Here is a 17,979-nt window from a genome sequence, read left to right on the forward strand (position 1 = left end):
AGAAATTCAGTTCAGAATATAAATGGATCATAAATAAGCTTTTAAAGAAAATACTAGAAAGCCTGACCAGGCAGTGGCACAGTGGAGAGAGCGTTGAACTGAGATGCCGAGGACCCAGGTTTGAAACCCTGAGGTCACCAGCTTGAGCGTGCAGGCTCATCTGGTTTGAGCAAAGTTCACCAGCTTGAGACCAAGTCGCTGGCTTGAGCAAGGGTTCACTCACTCTGCTGTAGCCCCCCGGTCAAGGCACATATGAGAAAGTAATCAGTGAACAACTAAGGTGCCGCAAGGAAGAATTGATGCTTCTCATCTCTCTCTCTCTCCCTTCCTGTCTGTCTGTCCTTATTTGACCCTCTCTTGTCTCTCTGTCTCTGTCACAGATAAATAAATAAACAAAAAACAAACAAAATAAAACCAAAACCACAATAACATATCACTTCACAACCATAAAGACAGCTAATATGAAAACAAACAAACAAGAAAACCCAGAAAATAACAAGTGTTGGCAACGATATATAGAAATTGGAAGCCCTCTGTATTGCTGGTGGGATAGAAAATGGATCAGCTTTGCGGAAATGGATATTGAAGTTTCTACAACAATTAAAATACAGTTAACATGTGATCCAGAAATTCCACTTCTGGGTACATGCCAAGAAGTACTGAAAGCAGGGGCTCTAACAGAATTTGTACACCCTTGTTCACAGCAGAATTTTTCACCGTAACCTAAAGAAGGAGGCAAACCAAGTGTACAGATAAACAAAATGAAGCATATACATACTACAGAATATTATTTAGCCTTAAAAAGGAAGACAAGTCAGTGTAGACACAGATGTCCTTTTTAAACATGATAAATGAAATAAGTGAGTCACAAAAGAGCAAATGCTGTATGTTTCTACTTATATGAGGTACCTAGAGAACCCAAATTCAGAGAACAGAAAATTGAATGGTAGTTTCCAGGGTGAGGTGGAGTGGGTAATAGAGACTAATTGTTTAATGGGTAAGGATTCAAGTTTGAGATGACAAAAAAAAAAAAAAAAAAGAAAAGAATAGAGATAGAGTGTTATATTTTAAAAACAATATATACATTTAAGACCACTGAAATTGTTGCAGGAAACAACACCGATGGAGGATAGTAGATGCTCAGGCAGCTTAATAAAGGAGGAAGAATTTATTGGCAGCCAGCGGAGCATGTGGGTTAGTAGCACCAAAGCACGAGCTCCTGAAGTTAAATTTCTTACATCTTATATACCATTTACAGTCTCCATGTAAGGGCAGGCGATCCATTTGTCTGAGGTCCTACATGCACCTCATGACTCAAGGTGGGGAGGGGTAGTTTCGGTGGGACGGCAAGGGTGAAGAGGTTTCTGGACCACTAGTCTTATCTATTTTCAGATTCTGTTTTTTCTTATGAGTATTGTAACAGTCTCTAGGAGATTAGTTAGATATATCTATAGGATGTGGATAATCTTTAACTGGCTGATTCAGTCATTCCTGCAGGCACCTTCTCCTGCGTTCTTCTGGTTTCTCCCCTCTCAAAATGTATACTTAAAAATATTTAGCATGGTCAATTATTTGTCATGTACTAAAATAAAAAATGCAAAATCTAATTTATATATAGAGGAGCTATAGTGAAAAAAATTAATTAAATAGACTAAACTCATGGAATACTATTTCTAAAAGATTTTCTAAAAATATCTATAAGAGACATAATCTTTTCAATTAAATTCTGGCAAAACAACTGTGTTTCAATGTTGAATGTATTAATTATATATTTTTAAAAATGGAACAAAATTTAAGAATAGCTTTGTAAACATTTTTGATAAAATGAAAATCAAATAAAATCTGAGTCAGCAGAAGGAGAAGAAAAATAGTATATTCTCTCTAGTAGTAAGGAGTCAGAGAATTCATGTAAAACTTTTGCTAATAATTCAAATATTAGAAATATAGAGAAAAATTATAATTTTTAGTATTAAATATTTGTCTATTTAAGGAATGAATTAATGTAATTGAACAGAATCTCATGCAAAGTGTTGAAACACACACACAGAGAGAACTATAAACATATAAACATAAAGAACAGGCAAAGAAAAAAAGGGAGACATATAAAGGAAAGTAGAAATTGACTAAAAGAAAAAAGATGTAGGAGTATTAAATACACCAAAAACTAGTTTTTGTTAAAAAAGAAAAAAGCAAACATTGACAAGAAAGAAGAACTCAATCACAAATATAAAAATAAGAGGGAAATGAGAGGGAAAAACACATGGAAAACTAATATTAAGTGATGAAAAATATTTTTTAAATCATGATGGAAAAGCAAGCGGGAAAGTAATATTGAGTAAAAGGAAAACTTTTTTAATCAGGAGATAAAATTGTGCAATATTTATAAGTAAACATGAAAATTTAGATAGCAATAAATAACATCTAAGAAATTTATTGGTGTATATTAGAGAAATTTGTCACAAACACCTCATTAAAAAACACGAGACTAGGCTGTGGCTGGTTGACTCAGCGGTAGAATGTCAATCCAGCGTATAGATGGCCTGGGTTTGATTTCCAGTCAATGCACACAGGAGAAGCCATCATCTGTTTCTCCACCTCTCCCCCACCCCTTCTCTCTCTTTCTTTCTTCTCATCCCACAGCCATTACTTGAATGGTTTGAGCAAATTGGCCCCAGGTACTGAAGATGGCTCCATGGCCTCACCTCAGGTGCTATAGCTCGGTTACTGAGCAACGGAGAAATGGAGCAATGGAACAACAGCCCCAGATGGGCAGAGCATTCTCCCACAGGGGACTTGCCCGGTAAATGACAGTCTGTCTCTCTTCCTCCCTGCTTCTCACTTAAGGAAAAAAAAAAAAAACTAGTTTAAATGGTCTCAAGAAAGTTTTATTGAACCTCGAAGATTAGTTAATTCTTAGTTTACTTGACTTGTTTTCACTGTCTAGAAGACCAAAAATCTAGTTCTATTCCATGTTAGACAAGAATATTTGACAACTAAACCTTATATAAAGATTGCATAGCCTGACCAGGCAGTGGCACAGTGGATAGAGCGTCGGACTGGGATGAGGAAGGACCCAGGTTTAAGACCACTGAGGTTGCCAGCTTGAGTGCTGGCTCATCTGGTTTGAGCAAAGCTCACCAGCTTGGACCCAGGGTCACTGGCTTGAGCAAGGAGTTACTCTGTCTGCTGAAGGCCCCTGGTCAAGGCACATATGAGAAAGCAATCAATGAACAACTAAGGTGTCGCAATGAAAAACTAATGATTGATGCTTCTCATCTCTCTCCGTTCCTGTCTGTCTGTCCCTATCTATCCCTCTCTCTGACTCTCTCTCTGTCTCTGTAAAAAACAAAACAAAAACAAAAAAAAAAGATTGCACAACATAGAAAAACACACATCAATTTTATTTGTGAATATCAAAGCAAAATTCTTAATAGAAAAAAATAAACAGATTCTAAATGTACATTGAAAATACAGTACTTATTCTATGATGTTTTGTTGATGAGCGCCATTCTGACTGGTATGAGGTGATATCTCATTGTGGTTTTAATTTGCATTTCTGTAATGATTAGTGATGTTGACCATTTTTTTATATGCCTATTGGCCATCTGTATGTCCTCCTTGGAGAAGTGTCTATTCATTTCTTTTGCCCATTTTTTGATTGGATTGTTTGTCTTCCTGGTGTTGAGTTTTACAAGTCTTTTATAAATTTTGGTTATTAACCCCTTATCAGACATATTGTTGAATATGTTCTCCCATTGTGTAGTTTGTCTTTTTATTCTGTTCTTATTGTCTTTAGTTGTGCAAAAGCTTTTTAGTTTGATATAGTCCCATTTGTTTATCCTATCTTTTATTTCACCTGCCCGTGGAGATAAATCAGTAAATTTATTGCTGCGAGAGATGTCAGAGAACTTACTGCCTATGTTTTCTTCTAAGATGCTTATGGTTTCACAGCTTACATTTAAGTCTTTTATCCCTTTTGAGTTTATTTTTGTGAATGGTGACGAGTATATAGAGAAAAGGGAACTCTCCTGCACTGCTGGTGGGAATGCAGACTGGTGCAGCCAACTGTGGAAAACAGTGTGGAAATTCCTCAAAAAATTAAAAATCGAACTGCCTTTTGACCCAGCTATACCACTGTTAGGAATATACCCCAAGAACACCATAGCACTGCTTCAAAAGGAGAAATATACCCCACGTTTATGGTATCACTGTTCACAATAGCAAAGATCTGGAAACAGCCCAACTGTTCATCAGTGAACGCGTGAATTAAAAAGCAGTGGTACATATATACAATGGAATACTATAGGGCCATGTAAAAGAAGGAAATCTTACCTTTGTGACAACATGGATGGACATGAAAACTGTTATATTAAGTGAAATAGGGCAGGAAGAAAAAGAAAAATATCATATGACATCACTCATTTGAGGAATCCAATGAACAATGTGAACTGAGGAACGGAATTGAGACAGAGGAGAGATCAAAGGGACCAGAGGAAAAGAGAACAGAGGGAAAGGGGATGATAGGATGGGATAAAGCTGAAGGGAAGGGGGGAGGGTGCTATAAGAAGGGGGACAAGGGGGATGTTGAGTGGAATATGTGGGAGGAGGGATGCATTCCGGGCAACACTAGAATCTATGTAAACACAATAAATTAAAATCAATTAAAAAAAAAGAAAAGAAAAGAAAAAAATACAGTACAACTATAGCAACTAGTCAATTGTTATTATAGTTTGGTTTTATGGTCACCAAACGTCTGTTTTATCTTCCTTCCCACATCCCCTTCTCAAGTGATGCAACTCTATCAGCTAGTTATTATATCCAAATCAAATTTTAAGATTTCTATGTGATTCACAATCATTTTTTAAATATATTTTTTAAAGTTTCAAAAAAACTGTTCAAGGATTTATTTCCTCATTTTAGAAAAGAGAGAGAGAGAAGGGGGGAGGAGCAGGAAGCATTAACTCCCATCTGTACCTTGACCAGGCACGCCCAGGTTCTCAAACCTGTGACCTCATTGTTCCAGGTCGATGCTTTATCCACTGCGCCAGCAAAGGGCAGACTTTTTAAAAGTTTTTCTTATAAATTTAACTTTTTTAAATATCTGAAGGTTGTTCTTTTCTCTAGAACAGTGTTCGGCAAACTCATTAATCAACAGAGCCAAATATCAACAGTACAATGATTGAAATTTCTTTTGAGAGCCAAATTTTTTAAATTTAAACTATATAGATAGGTACATTGTTATTAACTTAATTAGGTTACTTCTAAGCTGGCCAAAGAGCCGAACTCAAAGGCCAAAGAGTCGCATGTGGCTCGTGAGCCGTGGTGTGCCCACCCCTGCTCTAGAATAACCTATGTATGCTAAAGAAAACTTATTTGCCCCCATGTCTTTTAACACATGCCCAATATAAATGGCATAGCAATAATGAAATAATTGTCATTAAAATAGTTACTCAGGAGGAAAAGAAAGAAGAGAAGGAAGGAGGGAGCCGGGGATAGAGGTTGAAAGGAGGAAGGAGGAAGAAAAGAAGGAAAAAATAGAAATACAAGAAGTCATTGGATATAGCAAGACTGTACAACATAGAAAAATACATATTGATTTTATTTGTCAATATCAATGCAAAATTCTTAACAGAAAAAGGTAAACATACTAAAAGTCATTTAAAAATACAGTATATACAACCATAGCAACTAGTCAGTAATTATTAACAGTTTTGGCTCAATACAGTTCTGGGCTCAACGTGGAAAATCTTTCAGCCTGGTATGGCTGGATCCTGACTGCTTTGTGAGGGTGCCTCTCCTGTACACTGTTCTCCAAACTCTTTACTGCCACCCCGAGGGACAGTTTCATTCCATTGTTATCCGAATCCACATTTGAAGTAACTGTTGGGTGCATGCATTATTTGGCAGCTGCCCAGTTTTTATGGTCTACTTTTTACTGATTCAAGTTTGGTGGTATAGTGTTAAGATTGAAATAAGCAATGATATTTTTTAGTTGGCTTTGGTCTATTGACCAGGGCAATTCCTTGAAAATTTGTAGAGCTTCTGATCTATTTATTTCCTGTTTATTCTATATACCTGATGATGGCAACCTCCTGGTGCAGGCTCAGTCTTAGGAAAGGTCTATGTACCTAGCCCATGGGGAGAGATAGATAGCATTTTCTCAGGTCTCTGGCACTCTTCCTTATGGCAGCAAATTGTTTTCTGTCTCTAGTGGGTTTTAAGAAGAAGATAATTTCCTGCCCCTCCCTATGTAGTAGTGAAGTTTTATTTTAAACCAGTATAAGTATAAAATCTAAGTATAAAATCTTTTTCTAATTCTAATCCTAAATCCTGTTTTGTTTATCCCCCCCCCCACAGGTTAGTCTCTCTCTCTCTCTCTCTCTCTCTCTCTCTCTCTCTCTCCTTTTCATGCTGAACACCTTTGAACACCTTGAGGTTATCTGAAATAATACGCTTATCTATTATTAAAAAACTTTTACTCTGAGCTTTGCACAAGGCTATGTTATTGTGTTATTTTGCCTTCCTGAGAAGTCTGTTGCTCAGATCTAACTGTTGGAAGTTCAGAAGCAGCTGTTTTTTCCAAACGTTTCAGTCTCCAAATGTGAGGATTATTTGTTTGCTTTCATTTTATTTTGGAAACTGCTTAAGTCTTTTCTGAACTCGTATCTTTCATGAAATATCTTTCTGGAAGCATACTATAAAAGCCAATATACACTATCTCTTTAATTTTCACATTTCTTAGCACTACAGATCAGTAGGCATGTGGTCAGTCTACTAAGTCATCAAGGGCAACAGCTTTGAGGCATTGCCACTGCCTGAAGGGTGACATGTTTCTGAGCTCTGATATCAATTGCTTTAGACACTACTATCTGACTGCTAAGCCAATCTCAGATGATGTATGATCATAAAGGCATCGTCATACTTCAAAGCACCACTTCTATATTAAGAAAGTGCTGCTGTTTTATAGCAGACAAGAATATGTAGTGGCTCAATCCTAACAGAAGTTTATTTCATGCTCATATGAAGTTCAGTTAGTATTCCTGATCTATTGGTTCTTCTCTTCTGAGAAATGACAAAACATCAAGTTCATTCTGATGGCTGTGCCATCTCCTCCAGTTGTCTTTCAGAGTCACTGTACTCAGGAGAAAGAGAACTATGCATGGTCAATTTTTATGGCCATTCACATACTGTTGGCTCAGAGCTTTTCATTGGTAGGTTATTGTTACCTTGTCCTGAGTGTTAGACCTGTGATGGCTGGAGGGTTTTCTCTGTGTTCCTGGTTCACCTTCAACTTTCAGCTGCATCTGCCCAACATTGCCTCAGAGCTCTTCTCTTTTCCTGCTCATGCCCTGCAGTGGAGCATTGATTTAGTTTGTGACTCCTGCTGACATTATAATGATGGCAACCTACTGGTGCAGGCTCAGTCTTAGGAAAGGTCTATGTACCTAGCCCATGGGGAGAGATAGATAGCACCTTCTCAGGTCTCTGACACTCTTCCTTATGGCAGCAAATTGTTTTCTGTCTCTGGTGGGTTTTAAGAAGAAGATAATTTCCTGCCCCTCCCTATGTAGTAGTGAAGTTTTATTTTAAATCAGTATAGGTTCTAAGTTCTGAAGGTTTTTATAGACCTTCCCTAGACACAAAGAACTTTTACTTTTACTCTTCTGGAAGCTGTACCCATTTGTTTACTTTAATTCATCAGCAAAGATAATTTTTTTATCCTAAGACAGATTTTGCTTTTACCACTCATGTGAAGGCTTTAAGCTTAAAAGGGTTTACTGCTCTCACCTCTACCTCACAGGCTAAAGAGGTTAAATATTTCCTTTCTCTGAGAGGATGGTCCAGGGGAGCAGCTTGGCCATGAATCATCTCAGACTTGCTTGTATCACTGGGGACTTCTTCTACTCTCCTCAGTCTTTTTCCTGAGCTTCTGGAGGAAGCTTAGAGCTCCCAGTTATAGAAGACTGATGGGCCAGCTCAACTCAATCTTACATAATTCATCAACATTTTTGCCAACTCCTCACATGCTTCTGTTGAAACCATCAATTTTTTTCTCTGCTCTGACACAAATTGAACAAGTTTATTTGCCCCTTTTCCCTTGGGAGAGGATTGTCAATATGAAATTCAGTTCCTTTGCTGTCTTTTGATAATGAGTATTCCATACTTTCAAGAAAAATTATGTTATTATAAGTCCTTTTGTCTTTTTTGTTTTTAGTTGCTAGGGTGTCACATTCTCTTACTTTCTACATCTTATGTGAAAGCAGGATTGTACTGATGTTTCATTGTTGTCTTTGTAATTATGCTGTTAGCTCCATAAAGGTTTTATCCATTACTGTAAATTGATGTATGTAACACAGTACCTGGAAAACAGTAAGAATTAGACTCAGTTGAGATGAACAAATATGAAGTAAATTAACTGGTGTATATAATATTCTAAATGGTAAATAATATTTAATTATATATACACATAACCTCTCTTATTTTCTCCTAAAAGCTACATACTTTTATTTTATTCTCATATCACTGAATTTTATGCCTTTATAGGATTTGTCACATCATCTGTGTTTGTGTGGCAATGTGGATGTAAACACTTGGCTAATGTTTATTTCTCCCATTAGACTGAAAGAATCCTAAGGATATATTTTTAGTTTATTATCATTTTACTAATGCCTTGAACACTATTAAATGCAGGCCCTAAAATAATTGTTGAATAAATAAAAAATGAAAGACATTAAATAGGTGAGATCAGGGAGATAGAAGAAAAATTATGAAATAATACAAATTTTTTATTTCAAAAAAGTTTAGGCAACTATATTGGAAAGGTGTGTTTAAAAAATTCATTTCAAATTCTTTGTTGCATAAAAGAAGAAATTAAGGGCTGGAGAAATTAAATGACTGTCCCAAAGTCACAGGACTCATTAGTGGCTAAGTCTGGTATAGAAACTAGGTCTCCTGGCTCTAACTCCATTATACAATTGACTTGAATGCTCTGAGAAAAACACTATAAAACACTGGTTAATGGATGTGAAAATGTCCATGTTGAGAAATAGGGGGAAAGAAAGATAAACTTCTAAAATATGTCTTAGCCAAACAGATGGTCATGTTGCAGCAACTGTCTCAGGGAAGTTACGCTCAGAAACGGCAATGTATCTCCAGGTCTTACAGTCCCCATAGACAGTGATTTCACAGTGTGTCAGGCCCCACAGTAACCAACATTGCAATATTTCCTTCTGAAGGAAAGATAAATGCAAAATAGCTCTACCTTCATGTTCCAGCTGCTGATTTCTTTATTGCGCCCTTTAAAACATTGGTAAGGAAAAAAAGAAAAAGGTTGCATGAATATTCTGCCAGCCATTCCAGGTATTCATAAGTTCAAAAAAAATCTAGTTTCTGCTAATATCAATAGTAGCAATAATAGCTAATAATAACCATTTCTAAATGAACTGAATGTAATACAAATTGATTATTATTTAAATACTTAAAATCATCAATCAATAATAACAAAATACCAAGATTTTCTTTTTTTTTTTTAACTAAATGTTGGAAAACATAAGCTTAGAAAATGTAAAGATCTCAGAGAGCTAGGAAGTGGTTGGGCTGGAATTTAAATCTAAGTTGTTCAAAGTGACTACATATATAGATAACTTAGGAATAGAATGTAAAAAGTAATCAGTTTGAGCTCCAAACTATTATTCAGACATCTTTCTTAATTACTTGATTGTTATGTCTGAACTTCTTCTCATGAGAAAAATAAATTTACAATTTTTTTAAGAATATGTGAAACCATTTTCTAAGAAACTTTATTATGGTTCTTAAACTCTCATCTCTAGCAGCTTTGTCCAGTAGAAATATAATTAGAGCTACCCAGTTAATTTTCCCATTTTTGTTAGCCATATTTTTAAAAAGTAAAAAAAAATGGTAATGTTAAATTTTGTAATATAATTTATTTAATTTAATGTATCAAATGTATTTTCAAATCAAGAAAGGACTATAAATGGAATTTTTAAAAAGATTTTATTTATCCATTTTTATGAGAGAGAGAGAGAGAGAGAGAGAGAGAGAAGAAAGAGATAGAACAGGGGGAGGAGCAGGAAGCATCAACTCCCATATGTGCCTTGACCAGGCAAGCCCAGGGTTTTGAACCAGCAACCTCAGCATTCCAGGTCGACGCTTTATCCACTGTGCCACCACAGGTCAGGCTTAAATGAGATGTTTTACATTTTTTCATAAGTCTTTGAAGTTTCTTGTGTATTATTTTGCAATGATCTCACCATATTTTACTTCTCAAGTTATTGATTTCTAATATATTATTCCCACTAATGTATGTGACATTTGTATTGTAAACATTATTGCAACAACAGTTAGGTGTCTTTAAAATGCAGGCGTTTGGGAGAAATATCAATATTTAAATATACAGTTGTAGGAGATTTACCAATAAACTCTGCTTGAATTGTGTTTCGATCTGAATATTAGATTTTTCACTGCTATGTTTTCAGAATAAATTTTATTCCAGGTATTTTTCATCTTTCTTTTGTTCTCATATATTTTATAATTAAATAATAAAACTGATTTTGAATGTTTTCCTTCTCTTTTCGAGTACATAGCAGGTCATACTAACGATGCTGTCTTCTAGTAAGTATAATTATTTCCATTACCTGGTGTCTAAGTTATTTTCTGTGTCACTATTCACTAGGAACTGTGTATATTGACTTTGTTACCACTTGTTTGTTTTACATAACATTGCTTCTAAGCTTGCTTAATCATTACACTGTATATCATATTTATTTCCATGCTGTGAAAGTTTTTTCTGTACTTCTATTTGCTCTAATAATATTTTTTTCAATCACTATAATTCTTTCATAAAGTTTATTGGTAATTATCTTCTAAAATCTACTTTTCAGTAGTTTTTAATATCTTTGGTTTTTAAATGAATCAATACTGTGTATGAATCATGTATTTTTACATCATATTGTTGTTTGAATATATTTTGTCACATCCTCATAATCACATTGAATTTTTCCAAAAAAAGAAGAGTTGATCTTCTTTAGTGAGAGAAGGGGAAATAACAACAGACTCCTACATGCTCCCGGATCAGGATCAACCTGGCAACTCCTGTCTGGGGTCATTGCCTAACCATCTGGGCCATCTTGAGCCATGTTTACAATCAAGCTATTTTTAGTGCCTGAGATAGAGGTTCCATGGAGCTATCCTCAGAGCCGAGCCATGTATGTGGGAGAGGAAGAGAGAGAGAGAAAAGTGAAAGGGTGAGAAACAGATGGTTGCTTTACCTGTGTGCCCTGACTGGGAATCGAATCCAAGACTTCTACACACTGGGTAGATGCTCTTTTACTGAGCCAACTGACCAGGGCCTAAAAAATATTGATTTTTTTCTAAGCAGAGAAGAGCCGTATCTTTCAACATTCTGGTATGTACTTTTTACCAAATGATAAACATTTAATTAAGAAGAACCTTAGCCTGACCAGGCAGTGGCACAGTGGATAGAACATCAGACTGGGATGCAGAGGACCCAGGTTTGAAACCCTGAGGTCGCCAGCTTGAGCGCTGGCTCATCTGGTTTGAGCACAGCTCACCAGCTTGAACCGAAGGTTGTTGAATTGAGCAAGTGGTAATTCACTCTGCTGTAGCCCCTGGTCAAAGCACATAAGAGAAAGCAATTAATGAACACCTAAGGTGCCGCAACAAAAAATTGATACTTCTCATCTCTCTCCCTTCCTGGCTGTCCTTATCTGTCTCTCTCTCTGTCTTTCTCTCTGTCTTGTCACACACAAAAAAGAAGAACCTTAAATCACAAATAAATACCTCTAATAATATAGTTATTTTTATGCCAAATAGTATTTTTGTGACAATTTTTTATAATTGTCAAAATTATTTCATAGCAATAAACAAACCATGCAAGGTAGAAACTATATTATTGATTAGTAGTGACTGTGTTAAGATGCTGAAACAGTCAAATCAAGTTTTACTCAAAGGCAAGTGAAAATCAGTTCAGTAATTTTTAAATTTATTCTATTACCATTTTATGTTTCACAAGTAAATAGTCCATCTTGTGAAATGAATGCTGAAAAATTCAGAAGTAAAAATTCTGACCAGGTGGTGGCGCAGTGGATAGAGCCTTGGACTGGGATGTGGAAGATCCAGGTTTGAGACCCCAAGGTCACCAGCTTGAGCGCTGGCTCATCTGGTTTGAGCAAAAAGCTCACCAGCTTGAGCCCAAGGTCTCTGGCTCGAGCAAGGGGTTACTCGGTCTGCTGAAGGCCTGTGGTCAAAGGCACATATGAGAAAGCAACCAATAAACAACTAAGGTGTTGCAACACGCAACAAAAAAACTGATGATTGATGCTTCTCATCTCTTTGTTCCTGTCTGTCTGTCCCTGACTATCGCTCTCTCTGACTCTCTCTCTGTCTCTGAAAAAAAAAAAAATTCTGAGTCTATAAGACTGTAACTATATGAAATCATTCATTCAACTTTATGCTTTTTTTTCCATTTGAGCATTTATTTTCTTTTTACTTTTCTTTGTTTCTTTTCTTTTTCCTTCAATCTCTGACTCTAATGTCACAAATCTTAAACTTACCTAATCTTACACTCTTCTCAAAGAGTCTTCAAAAGTTTTCTAAGTTTACTATCCTTTTTTCACTCATTATTTTAGAAGAATCCATTACATTTATATATTCACTTTCCACAGAACTAAAAAAATAAATAAATAAAAGTGACATGTCATAGTAACAAATGCCCTTCATCTTGCTGAACACAGTGAACATTTATCATAGATACAGTTAACCACATATCCCACTATAACTATAACTACAACTCTTTTGTGTGTGTGTGTCTTTTCACTAAAACACATTTATAGTGTTGTTATCATTTTCTTTTCTCTCATTTTGTCTTGATCCTATTTTAATAAGAATTTTAGCCTCATTAGTACAATGAAATATACTTTGTCAATATTAACAATGATATTTGTGTACATATAGATATATACACAAGTCACAGAGTCAAGTTTTAGTCTTCATCTTATCTACCTAAGTGTAGCAAATGAAGCACATACTTAACTTGGCTTCTCAGATGTTACTCCCAGCCCTCTAATAATACTAGCCTTCTCTCTTAATTGGTTTGCTTATTTTTCCAGCTTCTTTATATATAATAATATTCTGTCAGGTTGCATGACTGTACATATTATTTGTATGGTAATGATTGCCTGTATTTTCTCCATAAATTCAAGTTTATACTCAATTATTATTTATTGTCCTCACTTGATTATGTTATAAACTTCTTATACTAAACACATTTTAAATCAAGTGAAGATCTTTCCAACTCTTGTCCCAAAATGTTCTATGTGTAGGCTTAATCATCTCATCTCAGTAAATTTCTCCAGTCTTCATCCAGGTACTCAGCACAGAAAACATTATTCAATTTATTCAAATCTAAAAACTTGAATATAAAAAACAATGAGTACAACCAGTTAGGTCTATAAGAAAACTTTATACAAATATAAACCCTTGAAAATGAAAGTTGCTTGTAGTTTGGTAAAAAAACAAAACTAAACTAAAACATACCCACTTAATTTTTCTCTTCTGTAACACAAACTAAACAAGCAAAACTTTGACCTAAAACAATGAAATATTACATGTTAGAAATATTCATGTTTCCCGTGATAGAAAAGTTTTGAAAAAATAAAAATAAAAAAAAAAGAAAGAAAAGTCTTGAGACCAAATATGGGTTTATATAGAGAATAATGTTTTGGGCCAAGATGATATAAATAAAAGGTTTTTCCTTTGGTAATGCTGTAGTTATTTTGTCTATCTCAAATTCAGTAACATTGGATTAATTTCAGATAACTATAAATGCAATTCTGTCTTCCATGTGTAAATAAAGATATTACAAAAAATTATCTAAATGCATCATAAGACCTAAGCTCATTAAAACAACTGTAACTTAAAATTTATTATAGCTTACTTATAACAGTATAACTTTATTTAAAACTTTAAATAATAAGAAAAGTCAACAAATTAACAATATTTAAGAAACCAAACAAATGGAATCTATTAGGTAGCTACAAAATATTAATTTCTGTATTTTTACAACCTGTAGTTCTCACTCTGTTTCTATTCTACTTAATTATTTCTATGTAATTATAAAAACAATTATATGAAACAGTTATGGAAAATCATTGGAATCTGAGTTATTATGTTTCTAATCAAGATGAATAAATAGTCAAAAAGCACCATTTCATATATTTGAAATAGTGACAAAATATAAACTGGCCAGAATTCTAATTTTCCAAAATCTCCAACATTAACATATTAATAATTATTTGAAAAAAATTTCAAAATTTTCTTATTTAAAAATGTTCATGGAAATTCAAAACTTTAAATACCTAATACTAGTTTTTTAGAGTATTTTTTACCGTGATTCTATTGTAGGCAACCTCTAAGAAAGTCCCAAATAATTCCCACATCCTGGTTTTTAAGTCCTCGAAAATCCACTCCTCTTAACTGTGGCTTGGTCTTAGTGATTCATTTTACATATTAATAAATACAGCCAAGTTATGGGATTTATTTCTGAGATTAGATTAGAAAAACTCTGCCTTCTGTCTTGCTTTCCTTCTTCTACTTTGTCATTCTGAGGGAAGTCATTTGACATATTGTGAGTTGTTCTATGGAAAGGCTCATAGGGCAGGGAACTGACATTGCTGGCCAGCACCCAATGAGGACCTAAATTTTGCCAGTAAGTCTGCTTGGAAGTGCAAACTTGGATAAGATTTCAACCTCCAGGCTTGCAGCCATGTGAGAAACCTTGAGATAGATAACCTTTGCCCAGATTACTGACCCAGGAAAAATGAAATAATTGCATTTGTTGCTTTAAGATGCTAATTTTGGGGGGGGGTAACTTGTTATGCAGCAATACATAATTAGTATAACTTCCAGCAGAAATAAAATTTCCATATCTGCCTTTAATTTATTAATTCAAAATAAACATGTTTGTAATGTTTCAGATAGTGTTATTTTATATTGATTACATTAAATTTCCTTGTATTTGTTCCATAGCACTGAGTTCATAATCAATAAATATCATTGTTATTTACTAAACCAAAACAAACAAACAAACAAAAATGTTATTTAGATGAGATGAGGAGGGACAAGTTTTACTTTCTAGTAGAACACAATTTTTATCTATGACATTGGAAGGGTTGAATCACTTTTTATTTAAGAACTGATATTAAGACCCTGGCTGGTTGGCTCAGTGGTAGAGCATTGGCCTGGCGTGCAGGAGTCCTGGGTTCGATTCCCAGCCAGGGCACACAGGAGAAGCACCCATCTGCTTCTCCACCCCTACCCCTCTCCTTCCTCTCTGTCTCTCTCTTCCCCTCCCTCAGCCGAGGCTCCACTGGAGCAAAGTTGGCCCGGGCGCTGAGGATGGCTCCATGGCCTCTGCCTCAGGCACTAGAATGGCTCTGGTCACAATAGAGCGATGCCCCAGATGGGCAGAGCATCGCTCCCTGGTGGGCATGCCAGGTGGATCCCGGTTGGGCGCATGCAGGAGTCTGACTGCCTCCCAGTTTTCCAACTTCAGAAAAATACAAAAAAAAACCAAAACTGATATTAAACTTAGAGAGTAGATAAGTAAAAAGTTTTAAAAGAAACACTCAGTGATACTATTAAGAAAATAATTTCTAGGGATGAATTTGTACTGCATTTAGGATGGACATAATAAATACCTTTGTAATTAGAATTTTTATTTTATTTTCTCAACATATCATGGTTTGTGTAGTTTATTAATTATTCATGTATTAAATAAGGATCAAATAAGCCAACTTTTCTTTTGTTTATTTTTTATTATGTTTGTTTATTTGCTCTTATTATAACTCAGCAACTAAGAATTACTACACATTTCCTGGCTTACAGACTTAGAATTTTGTACTTGTTATGATTATGTCTTTTTGTTCAAATTCATGGCACTTTAAAATAGCAACAATTAAAAAATGATGAATACATTTTACAAACACAATTTAGAAAAGTGGGCTAAAATTATTCTCTGTTTAAATCTTTCTGGGTCCTTGATTAAAACAATATGATTGGAGACTTTTTCTCTAAGTATTAAGTATTAGAAAAAAAATTAGGCCAAATTGAAGCAGTAGCAGTGAATGCACATAGGCAACATAAGATTTAATTTGTTTCTTGGTAAACACAACTTCCTACTTTTTATTTCTGATATAATTTTTAAAAGGTTACTTGTAAACACTTCTTATCATTAATAACTATGGGTTAGGATTTATTTTCTTTTAAGTATGTAAAACTGAAATATTTATCTTTTAAGATATTACTGCTAAATTAAAAGGAAATGACATTTAGATGACTAAGAAGGGAATATTTTCAGTGAGACCTGGGTAGGATTCATTTTAGAATATTTCACACAGAATGCAGCTGTTGGTGATAGCCTAATGTGAACACATGGCATTTAATTTCTATGAAAGCTTCAATAGTCTGAGTAAAATGTGGTTATGAGCAAAGTAATAAAATATAAGTGAAATGGCATGACGATAGTGCTCTACTGGGATTTAGGCGCCCACAGTGGAAGGGGCTATTCCAAGAACATTTTTCTCATTGGCAGTATTCAAAGGCAGCTGCTGTGGTTACTTTCATAATGCTCATGAGATTTCCATTTGATTACAGAAATGATGTCTGTCCTCCATTGTTAGACCTGAGTCATTGGCCCTACTGATGCTGAGCTATTTGTTTAATTGCTTTTGATGGGGAAAAATAAATTCTTCCTGAGAAAAGCCCAATGAAAAGCTTTAGCACACCCTTATAATTTAACCCAGCTTTGACTGCACATAGCCTTTTTCCAAACTCATTCTTATTTGTATTCTCAATATGATGGATGGCAACAGTTGCAAGCTCATAATATCACTGTTCTTATCATGCCATGGTCTCTTGTAAATGCTGTCCTTTTGTGAGGTGACCTATTATATCTCTCTGTGCTGTCCAATTTTTTTTCTGTAAAGGATTGATAAGGTAAATATGTGCCTGTTATTTTTCCTTCCAAGAGTAGTTGCTCTTCATTTTTTTTAACAAGCAATAGAAAATTCAAGACATTCCTATCATAATAAAATGGAAGATTCACTAATATGTTAACCTCTAAAGTGAGATTGTAAGCATCTGTGTACACACACCTTAAATATTTATGCAGTGAAGTGCACGTGAACTATGGAGTCAGTAAAACTGACTGGAAATGCTGTTTTATCATTTTTTAGCTGATGAACTTGGGCAATATACTTAATATTTCTGAGTCTCCATTTATTCATCTGTAAAATATTGATAACACATACATTAGAAGTTACAAAAAATTGTCTAAGGCTCACAAATAATCTTTAATAAAAATAATAATGTGAAAAATATAAAACATTCTCATGTATTACAATCCATTAATTTCCTATTGCTCATGTTCATGGTTGCGGGTGGCTGAAGCCAATCACAGCTGTCCTCCAGGACAACACCAAATTTTTATTGGATAATGCATAACATACACATGTCATTGTATGGCTCTCACTGAATCACATTTTTATTTATTTTATTTTATTTTTTTATTTTTTGTATTTTTCTGAAGTTGGAAACAGGGAGGCAGTCAGACAGACTCCCGCATGCGCCCGACCGGGATCCACCCATCATTCCCACCAGAGGCGATGCTCTGCCCATCTGGGGCGTTGCTCTGTTGCAACCAGAGCCATTCTAGTGCCTGAGGCAGTGGCCATGGAGCCATCCTCAGCGCCTGGGCCATCTTTGCTCCAATGGAGCCTCGGCTGCAGGAGGAGAAGAGAAAGACAGAGTGGAAGGAGAGGGGGAGGGGTGGAGAAGCAGATGGGCACTTCTCCTGTGTGCCCTGGCTGGGAATCGAACCCAGGACTCCTGCACACCAGGCCGATGCTCTACCACTGAGCCAACTGGCCAGGGCACATTTTT

At 35.3% G+C, this 17,979-nt stretch overlaps 1 protein-coding gene across 1 annotated transcript in view; it reads right to left on the reverse strand.

The window, feature by feature from the left end:
- LOC136306661 (ubiquitin-ribosomal protein eS31 fusion protein-like) overlaps positions 1 to 7,304 on the reverse strand; it is a 34,147-nt gene extending 26,843 nt beyond the window's left edge. Inside the window, exons 1-2 of the mRNA XM_066233096.1 lie at positions 7,227 to 7,304; positions 610 to 723 (exon numbers count right to left, since the gene is read on the reverse strand). Of these exons, the coding sequence (XP_066089193.1) occupies positions 610 to 723; positions 7,227 to 7,304 (192 nt within the window). The remainder of the gene's footprint in view (positions 1 to 609; positions 724 to 7,226) is intronic.
- Positions 7,305 to 17,979: the final 10,675 nt, after the last annotated feature.

This window comes from Saccopteryx bilineata, chromosome 5 (genome assembly GCF_036850765.1).
Source record: "Saccopteryx bilineata isolate mSacBil1 chromosome 5, mSacBil1_pri_phased_curated, whole genome shotgun sequence".
NCBI lineage: Eukaryota > Metazoa > Chordata > Mammalia > Chiroptera > Emballonuridae > Saccopteryx > Saccopteryx bilineata.